Genomic DNA, 17,511 nt, shown 5'->3' with positions numbered 1-17,511 from the left:
AATAGTTCCCTTACCCTCTGGATCTGTGCTTAAAAGACTCAAAATACTTATTCTCTGAGAAGTCTCACATTTAGACTTAGAAAATAAGTCCATGAAGAGAGAGACCCGCCCTGTGTCAGCCTGGTAGGCATTCAGCCTTAACACCTATGAGATAGTGCAGTCAAATTTACATTTTAAAAACAGTACATTTTAAAAAATGTTTCATTGCTGTGTAAAAATGGTTATAGACAGTCAGAGAATTTTCTTAGACACTAGGACTAAACCCTAATCTTCCATACTAGACCATAACCCTCTGGCAGCCTTTCAAAACCTTAGGTGTTCTCTCCAAATGACTTGGCATATTTTTTTTCAAGACTAATATTTAGTAAACCTCACTTTAATCATCTCATTCCTTTGTCCTTTTAGGATTCTTAGTCTTTATATTTCCAATGAAATTGATCTAGCCTTGCTCTCCCATCCAATTTTTTTCCTGCAACTCTCCATGTTGCCTCTTCTCTGGATCCCTCATAGCTCTGGAGCTTGACTGCCTGTGTGTGAATCCTGGCTCTGCCATTCATCAGCCACAAAAATCATGGCCAGGTTAGGTATTCACTCTCTTGGTACCTCATTTAGAAAATAGGGATACAATTCCTGCCCTAAAGTGTTAAAGGAGATATTAAGTGAAACAACACTTAGGACAGTATCTGGAAGCTAGTAAGCACTCAATAAAAGATAGCTAATTATCTATCTGATATTTTTGTTATAGAATATACTTTCCCCTTCTTGATAACACTGTACCCTTTATTTTTCCCCCATTGAGAAATTGCCTGTTCCCAGATTTCATCTGCCCCTGGACAGTGTACTGAGGAATAAATCCCAGCATCCACATCATCTCTTGAAGAGGGTACACAATTCAGAGAAAAATAAATTTTAAAAATTTAAATGGCTCACTCTTTCTTCTGGAAAGTTGAGGACTACAGCTAAGAATCTGATGACAGTACTCTAAGAAGAATGTGAGTAGTCTCTGTTTTCCAGATCCTGGAAGCTATCCTTCCTTCCCAAGACATAATTGCTTAACTCTTCATTTCTGTGAACTTCCCAAGACCTCACATTGATTTTTCCCTTTTGCCTAAATTTTCCTGAACTACTGTAAGATATCTGCCACCAGCTAATTGATATATGAATCTTTTTGCTCAGAAGAAAATCCAATGGTCATGCTCTCCATGGGCACTCTTTGACTCATTAAAAATAAATAAATAAATAAATAAATAAATAAATAAATAAACAAACAAACTTTTCTAATTTACTTTACATCACCCATTTTCAATATCCCTCAAGATCTAGTACTTTTCACCACTATCCATAACCTCATCAATCCCCTTTTCTGTTCTCATTTGACATCTACTATCCCATCAAATTTACCTTTTCTTTATAATATAGGGCCTTGAACCATATAGTGTGTGGTCATGTGTTTATCTTGTCTTACCACCTGGCTCCTAACCTTTTGAAAGCAAAATTTATGCCTAAATGTTTGTTTGGGACAATATTTAACATTGCGCTAAGCTCAGAGAATATACTGGATATCTATTATGTAGTTGACTGAGGTTAATCAGAAAAACTTAGACATTTTTCATTTTTATGTCACTCAAAGTCCTATGTCTATATGAACATCTTTGAAATTCTTCCTAGTCAATTTTATCTTTGATCTTCTAATTAAACCAGAAATGTCCAATATTTCAGTTCACTATTGAACATGGTAACTCAATATATAATACATGTGAGTGAATGAAGCCATGGTTTTCTATGGTTTTAAGAAATACAGTAAGAATAAATCATTTTCAATACCATGCAACCTGTACACACAGAAAGTGACTGGATTTAGGCACTCAGTGGTTTCTCCTCAGATTAAACCTAATCAGAAAACAGCAGCAAGTTTCCATCCTCCCATCTGGTCTGATAAGGAAGTCGAGAAACATTAGTAGGTGGCATTGGCTGAGGACAGACAGTACTATTAGTACTGTCTTCTTCCACTCTGAATATTCAGCTTTATTCCTCCATCCTAATACAATGTCCTTCCAGACATAATATTTGATTCTTCAGAAAAGAATTTTTCTTCCTCTTTCCTACAAGTCTGAATCCCAGAAATATTCATGTATTGCAACCAAATACACTTGTTAATCTTTCTGAAATTTGACATCAAGTCCTATAAGAACCATTTAAACCTGAGTAACGTCGACATTTAGACTATGAGTTTGTTTCATTACTTATTTTATATCATGGTTACCGAGAGGTTCTTCTCTATATTGCAGCATATTTTATGTTTGAAAACAGACGCAAAAGTTTGACTACATTTTCAGGACAGCCGCAACCTAAGCAGCTCTATTTGCTTGCCCATACATTCACTGACTTCTTGTTTTTTGATCCTCAGGAGAGTTAAATTAGATCAACATGGAAAGCTTAATGAAACAAGAAGACAGATCATGGTCAGGTAAACCCAGTGACTTGAAAGTCCCACTGGAGGGGATCAGGGGAAAATAAACAATACATTTAATAGACACAAAATAGAAAAGTGATCTGCTGATGGTAATGTATATAGTAATATCTGACATGACTAACAGGCACTACATTCATACTGAGATAAAACCATATTGTAACCCATAAAGACATATAGTAATTAAATGTAAATATATTTTTTTTAAATAGAATGAAAGAAACTCATGCCAGGTGTGCATGGGTGTGCACATGTCCAAAATCCTAGGAGGAGAATGAAGGAAAAGGGATTGTGGCATTGCCATCTCCCCAGGAAGGGTGATTTCTCACTTTCTCTCTCACTGTCTCTCTGTCTGTGGTGAGTGTACATGCAATATGGCAAAAAAAAAAAAAAGCTTTTAATGGTTACTATTCTAGTCCATTCTCTTGCTAATAACAGAAATAACTGTCTAAGTAATATAAGAGAATAGAATTTCTCTTAGCTTAGATGGTGAGAAGTCCAAGAGTATGGTGCCAGCATTTGATGAGGGTCTTCTTCCTGCATCACAGCACAGTGGAGGGCAAGAACAGGCACAGAGCAGAGTCCATCTCTGGCTATCATATTCCTTCTCCTTACAAACCCACCAGGACTCAATCATGGGGGCCTCCCCATGAGGACCTTAATCTTAAACACCTCCCAAAGGCTCCACCTGTTAATCCCAAAGTTGGATTGAGTTTCCTCTTAATACCTCATGACACAACCAAATTTCAATACATATGCAAATCACAGCAGTTCCCCTCTGCCTAAAGCATACCATCAAAACTCCTTAACATGACACACAAATCTCTTTATTATCTGGCTCCTGCATAAATCTCCAACCTAATCCCTCACCCTTTTCCTCCTCATACTACACAACTCTCTTTCTTAGATTATAAAAGTTTAACCAAGACAGTCTTTAAGTAAAAACCCTGAAGAAAAAGGAAGAAGGGAAAGTCAAAAATAATAATAAAATAAAATAATTTTTGATTCTCCTATCTTCTTCCTCCCTTTTCTTTAAGGCTTTTACTTTTAGACTGTCTTGGCTAAGCTTTTATAATCTAAGAAAGTTAGAGTTGTGTAATATGGAAAACAGAAAACAACAAAGAAAGAAAAAGCAAACCTTTTTGCATTATCAGATTATACGCCATTACTTTATTCCAGATATTTCCAGGGCCATATCTGAAACAACTAAATCCATAGCACCCTCTGCAGTCACAGACTATCATAGAAAGACTAGGAGAAGGAATATCACAGCCAAAACCATTTCCCTTCTCTCTACCAAGAGAGAAAGAGACCTGGCCATGCATCCTGCAATCTACCACACACATTATAAGTATAAACCTACCACAACTGTAGGTTCCCCAATAACAACACTGTTCTGTGTTGAAGGTTTGTTTGTTTTTCATTGCAAGCCTTTCCTATTAGCCTCTTTCGTTATGTAGACTCTTAAACCTCCAGGCAGTTGATAAATTGCAGATTATATAACAAAACCCATTATCATTCATCACTGAATCTACCATCAGCTCCAGTTAGCCACCAAGGGATGGAAATTTGTGGAGATACACTCCATTACCCCAATATCCCAATGGAATCCTTGGGGTGAACAGTTCTATAAGCTTCTTCATTAACTAAATTTGTCCTGCTCTGTCCTCCCCCTCTTCTGTTTTTAACATGTCCCTTCCACCTACCATGCCTTCTGCTATGTTAGTAATCCTGATTCTCCCCCGGCTCTTATCATTTACACAAACTCCAGGCACCTATTTTTTTTTTTTTTTTGAGAAGGAGAGAGAAGTTTTTGCTATAGGGCATGTGCACTTGCCAGAGAGACAGAGAGATAAAGAGACAGAAAGTGAGAAATCACCCCATAGGGGGATAGCCACACCACAATCCCTTCTTCTCCATTCTCTTCTTGGGATTTTAGACATGCATGCTCACACACCCTGAGTGAGTTTTAAGCCATGGATCTGGGACTTGAACTGCAATTGACTACATGGGAGTTCAGTGACATAACCATTACACCACCTGCTGGTCCCCCAGGCACCTTTCATCCTATGTAGATATGCTCAAAGAATCCCTTGGAGCCACAGAGAAAAACTAGCAGTTCCCAGCTCCTGCCTTTGCTTCTTTGACCTCACTGTGCCTCTACTTCCTTGAAAAATCTCTCTTCTCTTGGAGCTCAAGGCTTTCACTATTCCTCTTCCCATCCAGGGGATATTCTTGCATTTCTTATATGAGTCTGAAGTCTGGCTTCTTATTTTTCTACAAATATTTTATAGGATCCCTCCTCAACATAACCGATGATAGTTTCCTTATTTCTGCTCATGATTCTATTTCTAGTCCCCTTTATTCATCCAATTTTGCAATAAAAGGTTTAAAACTCCTCTAACTCACCCTGAAATCTGAACTCCTCCTCTCTATCACATACCATCTTTCCACCTCATCCATTCCATATCTTTACTCATACTTTTTAATCTCATGGTAACCTATTCTTCAACCCTCCTAATTAATTTCTCATGAATATTATTCACACTGTGAACTCACTTGCCTTTCTGTTTCTCTGGATACCATGGCCAATGCTTTCTACAATGTTTCATCATTCTAGACGCCTTACTCTCCTGATCCTGACAATGTGTGCCTTGTCAATCCTCCAGGTTCAATTTACCCACATCTTCTTTCTCTGTTCCTGTTCCTGGGTTCTTGAAACTTGCAGCAAGGCACAAAAGAGAGCTAATATACCCTCTACTGAAAAGCAAAAAACCATGGCTGCAGTCTGGAAACTTTTATTCTTTGGATAGGTTCAGCCACAATCCAAAACTCATTTGCAAAGGGCTCTACATAAATATATTTTCTCATCCCTTCCCTTAATTAGCAGTCTTAGAAATCCAGTCTACAATCACTACATCTATTTCTTCACTCTGCACTCATTGCTTATCAGAATCTATGAGTGCTATTCCTACCACACTAATGAAATTTCTATAAGATCATCAATTTTATTCTTTTTCTTTTTAAGATCTCAAATTCTTTGACTCTATTAAACCCCTGATATGACCATGTAGCCTAGTGACATTACTGCAGATCTGCCTAGGTGACCCATGCCTAGCTCAGACATGGCTCTCTCAGCAGAGGTGAGCTAGTTATCAGAATTCCAAGCCAAATACTCACATGGCAGCAGGACATACAGCCAACCCAACTATCACCAGCCAATCAATGATACTCAGAGATTTTGCTTTCCTAATAGAGGACAGAGCTAACTCCTGGTCTTTTGATTTATAAGAATCTCCCTCATTTTTCATCCCCTATACCAGATCCTCCAGAGCCTAGATTCTGCACTGAATTTAGTCCCCCATTCAATAATAAAACTTTGTCCCTCAGTACTAAACTTTCTTTAGCAAATCTTTTTGCTTACATCTTCCTGCGGAATTCCTCTAAATGAATATCTGTGTCATAACATTTGCTATTTCTATTTTAGTATTGTTCAGAATTACTTCTAACAAGTTTTCATGCCCCATGTATTAATCTAACCAAAAGGTTTTAGAATTCACTGACATTGTGATCTCTCTGGAGCGAATTCACTCATTTAAAAATCCCGAGAAATTTCACTGACTACCTACCATTTTCTACATATAATATGAACTATTGATCTTATAACGATGAATACAACGTGGTGCCTGCCTTCAGAGAATTCATAGTCTACAGGAACAAAGCAGACAGTAGAAAGAACGATAAGAAGCAGAATAATGGCTATGAAAGATGAGTGTACCAAGTATTTTAAGAGTAAAGAGGGAGAAGAGGACTTCCTGGGGTAGGCAAGAAGCCTCTTCTTATATTTCTAAATAGAATATAATCTAACTCTCTTGTCACTATTTCTTTTTCTTTTCCTATGGGCCATAATTACATCTGTAATGCAATCTAGCCAAAACATCCAGTGACAACAGGACTCCTATTATTAACATGATTTTTTTAAAATAAACCAGAATATATGCTCAGAATCTATTAATGGACACTCCTCAAATTCCCTTCCTAAAATAAGAGCTAATTTTGTTAGTTACACAATGCTCCTGGACCAAAGTATATCCCTGAATGCTAATTCCTTGAAATACTCTTATCTCTTTCTAAGAAATTGAAAAATTCAAATTTCAACTTTGAATTTTTGGTTACTTGATAATAAAGAATGCCAACTAGTAGAATTCTAAATAATCATTTATAGCAGAATGATACACGATAGATGAATAGATAGATGGTCAATCAGTCACTTGGGCAGCAAGGGTTATGCTCACAGGAGACTGGCCAGGGAAAATGAAAACCCTCATTGGTTTCAATAGCCAATTCCAAATACATAGTGAAACTGGAACATGGAAACTACAGCGATATTATTGCCTTACACTTTAAAGTCATTCTTGACCCTTTGCTCTTTACCTTTATCAATTTTTCCCACCTTTTGTCCTTCATCAAGTCCTACAATTACTTTATTTAAAATGCCTTTTTTTTCCTAAGAGAGATTTTTGCTATAGGCTACATGCACTCGCTGGAGAGACAGAGAGACAGAAAGCAAGAAATCACACCCCCCACCCCCGCCCCAGAGGGGATAGCCACGCCACAGTTCCTTCTCCTCCATTATCCTCTCAGGATTTGGGGCATGCACACAGATGTGCCCGGCGTGAGTTTTAAGCTGCCGGGTACAGGACTTAAACCATGATCACTTACATGAGAGTCCAGCAACATAATCATTACACCATCTGCTGGTATGCAGAAATGCATTTTATTTATACCATCCTTTCCAATTCAATTATAACTGTTCTAGGCTAAATGTCCAGCTAAATGAGCTCCTGTACCCAGTGTCCTCCTGTCCCAATATCTTGTATGTTTTTCTCAGGCAGATTATCAAAGCTACAGATATCATGCCTCCAGTTTTTAAATTTCTAGGGGCTCTTACTGTTAACTGAATTAAATCTTAAAATATAACTAGTTTCAAGTTCCTCCACAACCTGATTTCCATTTACCTTTCAAACTTAGATATCACTACTCCCTTACATGATTTCTAAATACATCATCAATTTAATTTACATCATCAGAGTAACTACTATGTCAGGCACTATGCTTATGATTTTATATAATCTCCTGTAATATTTATAACAACTGTGGTGGTTGCAAAAGGGTTTGCAAATTCTTTGATACCACTACAATTGAAGTATGGAATCTATGTCCCCTTCCCTAAAATCTGGACCAACCTAAATGATTACCTTGTAACTAACAGAATATACCAAAAGAGACACTGTTAAAATTCTTAGCCTAGGTCAAAAAAGATAATACATCTTCTGCTTTGCTAAGAAAAAGGGGGGGGGGCATTGTGATTAATACAATCTATGTAATCCTTTGTAATGGAATAAACAGACAGTGTAAGACTCTTTAAAGACCTGAATCATCAGTAACATACCCAACAACATTAAGGAACCAAGCTACAATTAAGTTAGGTTACATGGAAAGGTCATTCAAAGATACCCCAGATGTGATGCCTCAACTGAAGTCCCATAGGACAGCCAATATCAAATAGAGGTACTTAGCAAAGACATGGTCAGATGCTTTTGGTCCAAGCTATCAAGTCAAACCACCCCCAAACCCTGCCCAGTCAATGAGCCTCCCCAGCTGAGGCCCTAGGCACCATGAAGCAGAGATAAGTCATTCCCTTCTCTGGACAAACTCTTGATTCACAGGATCCATGAGCATAAAAAGTGTTCTTTGTTTTATTTATTGAAATTTTTAGGATGGTTTCAAATTCAGCAATATTGACTGAAACCAATTTTGGTACCTGAAAGTAAGGTACTAAAAAAACAAAAGCCGGAAACATGTGGTATTGACTTTGGAACTAGACTATGAACCAAAAACGGAAGACTCTTGAGAGGATTAGCAGACTCCTATGGGGCTAATAGAGGCTGTGGTGAATGCTCGAAGGATGATAAGGTAAGTGTTACTGGAGGATGTTATTGCTTCAGCACATTGATTTTCTTCATTGCATATATCACCATCCAACAAACTACACATCTCTCTTTCTCTCTCTCTCTCCCTCTCTCTCTCTCTCTCTCTCTCTTTCTCTCTCATCATTAGAATGGAAGCTTCCTGACAGAAGAAAATTTATCTGTTTTGTTTTCTACTGTATCACCAAAGCCTAGAACAATCTCTGACAATAAATATCTATTGAAGGAATAAATGAATGTACAAATATTGCCAAGTAGAAATGTGGGCCCAGTGTTACAACATCTTTAGATTTTTCAAGAGAAGCCAAAAGCAGTTTTATGTACAGTCTCTCAATTTCTAAATGTTAACAACTAATTAGAAAAATGACAGGACATTTTGAGGATGGGTAAACAAAATACATCTACAACCTTAGATTCATTCTGAAGGTTGCATCTGTAATCACTGTACTAGAGAAATCCTAGACTTTTTAATGTATTATTGAGAATACTGCCTTTCCATGTGTAGGTAGCCTGATAAGCAAATAATGAGGGTAATGATGATGCATCAGATATTCACAGTTAGGGCAATGCTACAAGTCAGCTTTGTATTATTACTATGCTACTCAAGTTCCTCTCTTCTAGCTCAAAGAAAATGGCTTCAGCTTCTGATCTGAAATGACCACCTGGACTTTACATGACAATCCCACATCCAAGATTCCACTCCTCGCTGTTAAGGGTTGAGAAATGTCATTCCCATGTGTTCCCAATAATAAAGGGGAAAAGCAATGAAAAGAAAATAGATTGGATTTCAAAGGGGTGACAGAAAAGGAGAGTCAGGTTTTAAACCATGTTTCCACAGCTGATAAAGTTCTCAGTGGCGATTCAGTTTTCCTTTTTACTGATTTTAGTATTTTTAGACTACACATTTGAAAATTTTATTTTGGTTGACCTTTCAAAGTTCTCTGATAGTGTGTTTTATCTTTTATAGATAAAATTATTAAGAAAGAATTTTAAGATGTTTACTAATTACTTAGAGATTCTTAACTCTAACAAAAAGTCACATCTAAATAATTAGTGTGTCTGGCTCTAGACATAGGTCACTTAGCAACAAGCATAACTGTGTAGAGCTGAGAACACTTTTAAGATACTTTGAAGAAAATATACGGGGAAAAAGCATTTCCAGTGTACCCTATGCTAGCTGACCCACAGCAAGTCAATCATCAACTTTTGAAGTTGTAAAAGGAAATAAGATGTCTTTGTGTTCCTTTTCTGTATATGGTTCAATGAGTGCAGTTTTGAAATTCCCATAAAAGACATCAACAGACATCAGAAGAATTCAACATAACAGTGATTATAAGCCCAAAAGAGTACAATGTCTGCTAACTCTCTGGAGTTAGCATTTAGGACATAATGTATTATAATGATTATACAGAGTAACTCCTTCACTATATTCGGTTCTTAAAAAATTATGTTAATTTTGTATGCAGGCATATTACATTTTAAAGCAGGCTCCATTGTGATTTAAATTAAAAGTAACAATGAGGAAATTTTTTTAGCTAAAAGTATTGTTTATAATTCAGGTTATAATAACACTAAATCTTCCTAAAGATTAAAAACACCAATTTCTATTCACCTATTCTGTCACAATCAAGCAACGCTAAATACAATGGTCATTGGATAGGAAGATTTGCAAGCCAAATTCTCTAATAAATGCACATGTGATTTGTTGAATCAGAGTTCCTAGGGCATAAAGGAAAAAGTCCAAAATTTGAGATCAAACTAAAAGAAACAGAGGTTTGCAGTTGTGTGACTTACAATTCTACCATTTGACTACTTTTGGACCCTGGGCAAGTTACTTAATATCATTAACCTCAATTTACTCATTTAGAAAACGTGGAATCCTAATGCCTTGCTTTAGGGCTAATATGAAAATTAAAATAAATGCATGCTTATCATGTAAGCCATTGAAATGAGAGAGAAGTTGTTATTTCAGTAAAGCCTAGCCTAGCCTAATGCAATGCAATAGCATGTGAAATTGCCTAGAACACCATAGCGTCATTTGTGACACCGTGGTCAGAGAGATCAAAGAGAATCCAATTTATCCACATTATAAATTTAATGTAGTGCTCCTTGTAACTTATCCCGCCTGGGAAAATAAAATGAAATACAAGTTACAGAATGATATCTACAATATAAAGTCACATATATGAAAATTAAAATCATCATATATATTATAAATAGATACATGCATACTTATTAATTGCATACTTATATGCTTAGTAATGGAAAACACCAAATTCAGGATGATGGTTATCTTTTAAGGAGGAAACAAGGTAATGAGATAAGAGAGGGTTATACAAAGGCTTCAAGTCTATCCAATATGTTTTACTTTCTCAACAATTAAATTTAGACTGAAGCAAAACCAATAAAATGCTAAGATTCTATAACTCTGGATAGTAGATTATGGTATTTTTTACATTATTTGTCACATTTTTCTGTACATTTGAAATATTTTACAGTAAAAAGCATCAGCTTTTCTAGTCCCACAAGTAGAAAAAGGCAATTTCCTAAAGGAAACAACAGCTGTTCTAGACATCCTTAGGAGCGAGGGTGAAGATGAGGAAGTACAGGGATAATGGAGGTGATAGGTGAAGGTGTTTAAAAGAATAAGAGAGCTGGGTATAGAATAAAAGTTCCTCTCGGACTCTCTTTAACTTGGAAGATACCTTGTTCCCAATACTTAAGAAAAAGTCAGCTCTGAAAGATGAGAAGAGGTTGGAAACAACACCTTGTTAACCCAGAAATCAAATTACTTTACAGAGAGTATATTATCCAAAAACATCATTAAGCTGAAAATACTTACTACAACCCCACTCTTGGTGGTAGTTTCTCTGTATGTGAAGTTGCAAATTGCCCAGGCTAAATAATACGTGGACATAAGAGGGGTCTGTGAAAAGTGATCCGTAACCCATCCATCTTCCTCAAACACAGAGGTTTCCACTGGCATATTGGATAAAGATAAATAGGTTGCTTGATGCTTGATGCTGATTTTGAAAGTAGCTTTGTAGATTGGTTCATCAAAACAAGGAAATGCCTTTCGGGCATGTGTAGGTGAAAACTGAGTAACACCAAGGAATCTGGAAAGAAGAAATGACATTCACAATTACATTTATGGCTTAAGTTATGACCACATTACAATATGCTTCTGCTGATAATATATTTTGCCAAATTACAAGATCATTTATTTCTGAGCCAAATTTAAGTGGATGAATATCATGAAAACACAACTCATATATAATATACTTCCCTAACAATAAGAGATCTTCAGGGAAGTTTTTAATCTCAATTAAAGTAAATTCTCTAAGCCCATAGCAGTGCTTGTTAGATGAAACATTACATCCTATAGAAAAACATTTCACTGGCATCACATTAGCAAACATTGGAAAAAGGTGATTTCCCTTTTTTTGGCAAGCTTCATTTTCCTCCCTGAAGATTGCTAAGGCCCAACATGTAAATGCAAAAACAAACCTAAATCCAAAAGTTTTCTTGATATCTGTAGAACATAGGCCATCACTGGAAAATAATTGTGCTCTTAAATTTTAACATGTCATAGCCTGGTTTGATTAAGAAAAGGGACTTTGAAACCTGATAAATCTTAGTCTGAAGTCTGGCTCCACAATTTTCCTAGCCATATCATCTAGGACAATTACTCAACTTTCCTAAGGTATAGTTGTTTACTGCTTAAAATGGAAATAACCAAGTCTAACTCAAAATTATAAATCATAGAGAAGAAAACAGGATGTGAAATACCTATTACTATAAAGAGCTTGGGGCAGGTAGTCAATAAACAGCAATTACTGATGCACAATATCTTCAACCTATCTTAGAACACAGTGCCATACTTATTAGTCCAGAAGCTTTTGGTGTTCTACACACACACACACACGTATATTACATATATAGTACATGTTAATATAATATATAACTATAACAAATGCTTATATAATACATATTTCAATGTGTATGTACATACATATATAGTGTGTGTGTGTATATATATATACATACACATTAGAGTTATATATTTAGTGCACTGAAGTTTTCAGACCAAGCTATGTCTTATTAAAACTCTAATTAGAAGCAACCACTACATTCTTGCACAGTTTGTGGTTACAAATGAAGATACTCAAATTAAATATTCTTTTTTTTTTTTTTTGGAGAGGTTTTTCACTATAGGGCGCGTGCGCTCGCCAGACAGACAGAGAGAGACATAGAGACAGAAAGCGAGAAATAACCCCCCAGGGGGGATGGCCACGCCACAATCCCTTCTCCTCCATTCTCCTCTCAGGATCTTGGGCACGCACACACATGTGCCCGGCCTGAATTTTAAGCCACCGGGTCCAGGACGCGAACCGCGGTCAACTACATGGGAGTCCAGCAACACAGCCATTACGCTAACTGCTAGTCCCTCAAATTAAATATTCTAAGGACACTCTTCTAAATAAGAAAACATTCATGACAAAAGCTGAATGTGTTTAATAATGCTGGTTATAAACTATATAAGGTATGTTGATATCAGACTCTTCCTAAAACGTTTTTGAGTTCTACAGCAATTTCTTAAAAGGCTATTTCTCCTGTAATTCTGCCACCACTCTCCTCTCCATCTCCCATAGTTTACGTGGTTAATATAATGTAGCACACCTTCCCACTGAGCCCAAACTTGACCTCAGAATTATCCTCTACACAGCACTTCAGCGGCAACTGCCAATCAATATAGGTTGATATGCATACTGAATTTCATTGACTATCCCTGGTTCAAACCATGCTATTGACATCAAGTGGTAGCAGCCAGGGATACCGCTGCTGCTGAGTTGTAAATTTTATACCATTTTAAAATTATGAAGTTTACATTTAACATTGAGGGCCTACCTTCTTAAAGCTTAGTTTTGAAATAGAGAGAGAGAAGACATTTATAGATTATTTGTACACTCACTCTCACAGAGAGGGTTTTTGAGAGTTATTCTGGAAAAAGAACTGGGCTTTTCACAACAGGGTTAGTTAAGTCACTTACCTGTTTTGGTCTATTTTTTCATTAGTAGAAAGAAAATAATTATATTTTCTAGGCTTTCCTAACAAAACTGTCCAAATGATAAAGTGAATAATATATGGGAAAGAAGTTTTAAGTATAAATGTTCGTACAAATATAAGGTTAAACTAAGAAGCAATATTTAAAAAACAAGCTGTCCCACTCTCATGAATTTCTAAAACGAAAAAATAGATCTAGTAAAGGAATTTTCAGAAGTTACACAGGCAATTAGCATAAAGGTGGGCCTAGAACTCACATTGTATCTGAGTAAAAAGCTAATTATATTTCAAAAACAGTAAAATTAATTTGTAGCCATAATTTATAAATGATGTTTTAATTCAGCTGTAGGTTAGCAAAGGTTCTTTCCAAGTTTGCCCAGCCTCATGGTAATATTCTTTCTTATTTTCTGCTGATAGTAACACAGTTTTTACTTAATGAAATGTCCATACCTTTTAGTTAAAATGTACCCACTTAGAATTTTGTCTTCATGTGCTTTTATCTTATGTCATGCTCATGAATCTTATCTTTCAGCTTACTAATTAAAATGTCCACTGAGCTTGATATTTCTCTACTGAGGCTACCTAAAATATAGCCAGGGGATTTTTACATGAGGAAAAGTGTTCCCTTTTAACTTTCAAGTCTCTGAGAATTCCAATTGTAATCATTGAACAAATAGATTGTGATGTGTGAGCTTTTCACTATATTAATTGATAGATTTTTTTAAAGGTATAACCTTTTCTGTTAAAATCTTGGCAATCTAACTGGATACACACACACAAATATATATACATATACACATATATAGACATATATACACATACACACACACACACACACACACACACACATATATATATATTCTTGTGTGCGTGTGTGTATATGAAAAGACTAATAATAATACCAGGACAATAGTTCTATGAGGGTTCAACAGAAAAGTGATTAGAATGTATATCTTTAAGGTGCTTTGACATGGAGTAATTAATGGATAGGAATTTATTAGATACAGATTTTCTAAATACCTTTGGGCTAATTAGAAATTAAGAAACCAAATATTTATGCAAAGGAAAGACATCACTCAGTCTCTTTTTTCCTTACTTAGCAAGTAAATATGTAAGTACAGGTAGCAATTCAAATCACTGATCCTTGGAGTTGAAAAGAACTATAAAGATCATCTGGTGACTTTTTCTGCAATTAATATTCTTAATGAATTCATACACACAGTATATATCTATGCACAGAGGGCCACCATATATTCTGATAATGTCTAAATGAGGAAATACCAATTTCACAGTCTGGCACCTAAGGAGGATTGCAACTGAATTTTAATTCAGTATTTAGAAAATCAAAAGAAATCCCTTGATTAAAAAAAAAAAAAAAAAAAAAAAGAGTATTTGGAATATATTATATTTAAGGTCTTTTCCAAGCTTGAGATCCTATAAGCAAATAAAAAAAGTAGAAATGAAATATCTCCACAGTTGAGGAGGGTCTTCAAACATAATAAATTACACTGTCGCTAAGCAGTTATGACTACAAGTTCTATAATGCATTTGCTTCTCTTGCTTACATTTCAGTGCTGGGGAGAGTAAGAAAAATTTTGTTTCCCTCCTGCAAGGAGTTTATACTATAGTAAAATAAATTAAACATATACCTAAATAGGTATTATATAAAAAGTCATGACAAAAGGAAAAATGTATAAAGAAATTACATCCTCCTGAAGCAGGAGTTCTCAGCCTTGGCACTGCTAACATTTTAGGCTGGATCATTAATCTTCCTGGGGGATTACCCATGCAGTGTAGAATGCTTAGCAGTATCCTTGGCTGCTACCACTTGATGCCAGTATCATTAGTCTCCCCCGCTGAGGAGACCAAAAAATGTCTCTGGATATCGCAAATACTCCTGGTGGACAAAATTGCCGAGTTGAGAACCACCAGCCTCTAAAGAATTCAACTAAGATGGAAGAGCTCAAAGAAGGCTTTCTGGAATGGAAGCATAAGAACTAGTTTTGAAACCTGAATAGAAGTTTAAAGATCAGAGATAGACATAGAAATTAATGAACTTACTATAAGTAGCATGAAAATAAACCTTTTACAAAGTCACAATGCATATTTTCAGGCAGCAGGATCCCACATGGCCCACTGCGTAGTTCACTAGGTGCACAGTTCATAGGTTCAGGGTTTGAGTTCCTGACCCAGCAGCTTGAGAAACAGGCGGGGTACATGTGTGAGTCCAAAATCCCAAGAGGAGAATGAAGGAAAAGGTACTGTAGTGTAGCCATCCCCCCGAGAGGCGATTTCTCTCTCTCTCTATCTCTCTCTGGCAAGCTCACACACTCCATAGCAAAAATTAAATTTCTTTTTAATTTTAAAAAATTTAAAAAACTGTGATACATATTTTAAGTCAGTCCCCTGTCTGCTCTGTTGCAGATTTGGGTTATAACAGATTTCAATGTTGCAAGTACACCTCTAACACCTTTCACCCTTGATACTCCCCTTTCTAACAAAGAGTGCTAGTTTCAGGTCAGTGTACTCAACAGGCAACAGTGCATGGAGAATTGCGAAATTGTAATTTTGCCTCCACTGCATATATTTTATGGTTGTCTTCAATGGTAGAAGAAAGACTTCTTTTCTGCTTACCCTCATTAAAAACATCAAAGAAGTCTCTAGAAAGGGCAATTTAGAAAAGAAAAATAATGAGTGTAGTTTCTGAATTAATTTGAGGTTTTTGGTGGTAGCAGAACCCCACGTATGACATTTTAAAAATCAAAAATAGATAACATCTAACATACAGTATGGATATGAAATATATATATATATATACACACACAAATATATATATATATATACACACAAATATATATATACATATATATATACATATATATATATATATACACACATATAGATAAGCAAATATAGCAAAAAAAAGTAAAATAAAACAGCAGGAGGCAGGAAGTAATGAAGATGCATGTTGTTGTCTATTTTCCTTCTACTTTCTTAAACAAAAACATTTTTATCTTTTAATGAATCCCTGTATTACCATTCAAAATTCCACTTATAAAAGTGACATTCTGAAAGTGTCACTCCAAGAATGTCACTTTAGCATAACTAGGAAAATGTGAATAATATACATGTATTCTAATTCTTTTTCTATTTAAAATAAATTACTTGATTTTCTTAACAACTTGTCTATTTGACATTTTGGTTGAGCTAAGATGGAGCGCTTAAAGCTCTGTGTTGCCTCTGAAGGATATAGAGAATTGATTTCTTCTTGTTTCTGCGGAAGTTCACTAGGCAAGCTACTTATGTCAAGTCATTATGATAACATTCAGCAGAAGTAATGCATTAACATTAGTTGATATTGCCAACAAATTACAGTGTGTGATACGAAACAATTTCTGCTCCATTATTTTCAGTTTGGCTTTTCATAAAGGTAAGATATGCAGAGTAAACAAATATGTGCATAATACCATTAATATTCAAATTGATTCATGGCTTTTCACTGTGGAATCCACCAAAACCAAGAGATCCCCACAACTGGCATGAAGCATTTGAAAGATTTCCTTTCTGGCAACACCTATGCATACCACATAGTGAAAAATGATCTCTGAACTTAACTTCTACAGCAACTAAAATTCGATATAGAAGTAAGCAAATTCACTATGGTGTTGCAATAGTTTTAGACTGGTAATAAACTCTCCAAAGACCTAAAGAATGGCTCCAATGGATGTTTACACTATTCAACTGATTGTAGAAAACAGACTGTTACCAGGTCATGGGAGTTACACATGTCCCATTAAAAGTGAATGAAGTTACAAGGTCATGGGAGTTACACATGTCTCATTTAAAGTTAAGGTTGTTAATCAAAATGCAAATTGTTACTCAATGACAAAACATTTTAAGCCAAAATGGGTCGTTGTTTAGGCTGTGTGTTTTTATGCACTTCAATGAGTCATTAAACCTCTGCTATCTCAGAAAAGTACTCCTGCT

General features: G+C 35.7%; 1 protein-coding gene across 1 annotated transcript in view; it reads right to left on the bottom strand.

Moving 5' to 3' along the window:
• Positions 1–17,511, bottom strand: part of TRHDE (thyrotropin releasing hormone degrading enzyme) — a 427,616-nt gene that overhangs the window by 390,587 nt on the left and 19,518 nt on the right. Inside the window, exon 3 of the mRNA XM_006146207.2 lies at positions 11,303–11,576. Within this exon, the coding sequence (XP_006146269.1) occupies positions 11,303–11,576 (274 nt within the window). The remainder of the gene's footprint in view (positions 1–11,302; positions 11,577–17,511) is intronic.

The sequence above is a fragment of the Tupaia chinensis genome, unplaced genomic scaffold (assembly GCF_000334495.1).
Source record: "Tupaia chinensis unplaced genomic scaffold, TupChi_1.0 Scaffold000168_1, whole genome shotgun sequence".
In the NCBI taxonomy this organism is placed as follows: Eukaryota; Metazoa; Chordata; class Mammalia; order Scandentia; family Tupaiidae; genus Tupaia; species Tupaia belangeri.
The sequence above is the reverse complement of the archived record's forward strand: the minus strand, read 5'-3'. Positions and strand labels throughout refer to the sequence as shown.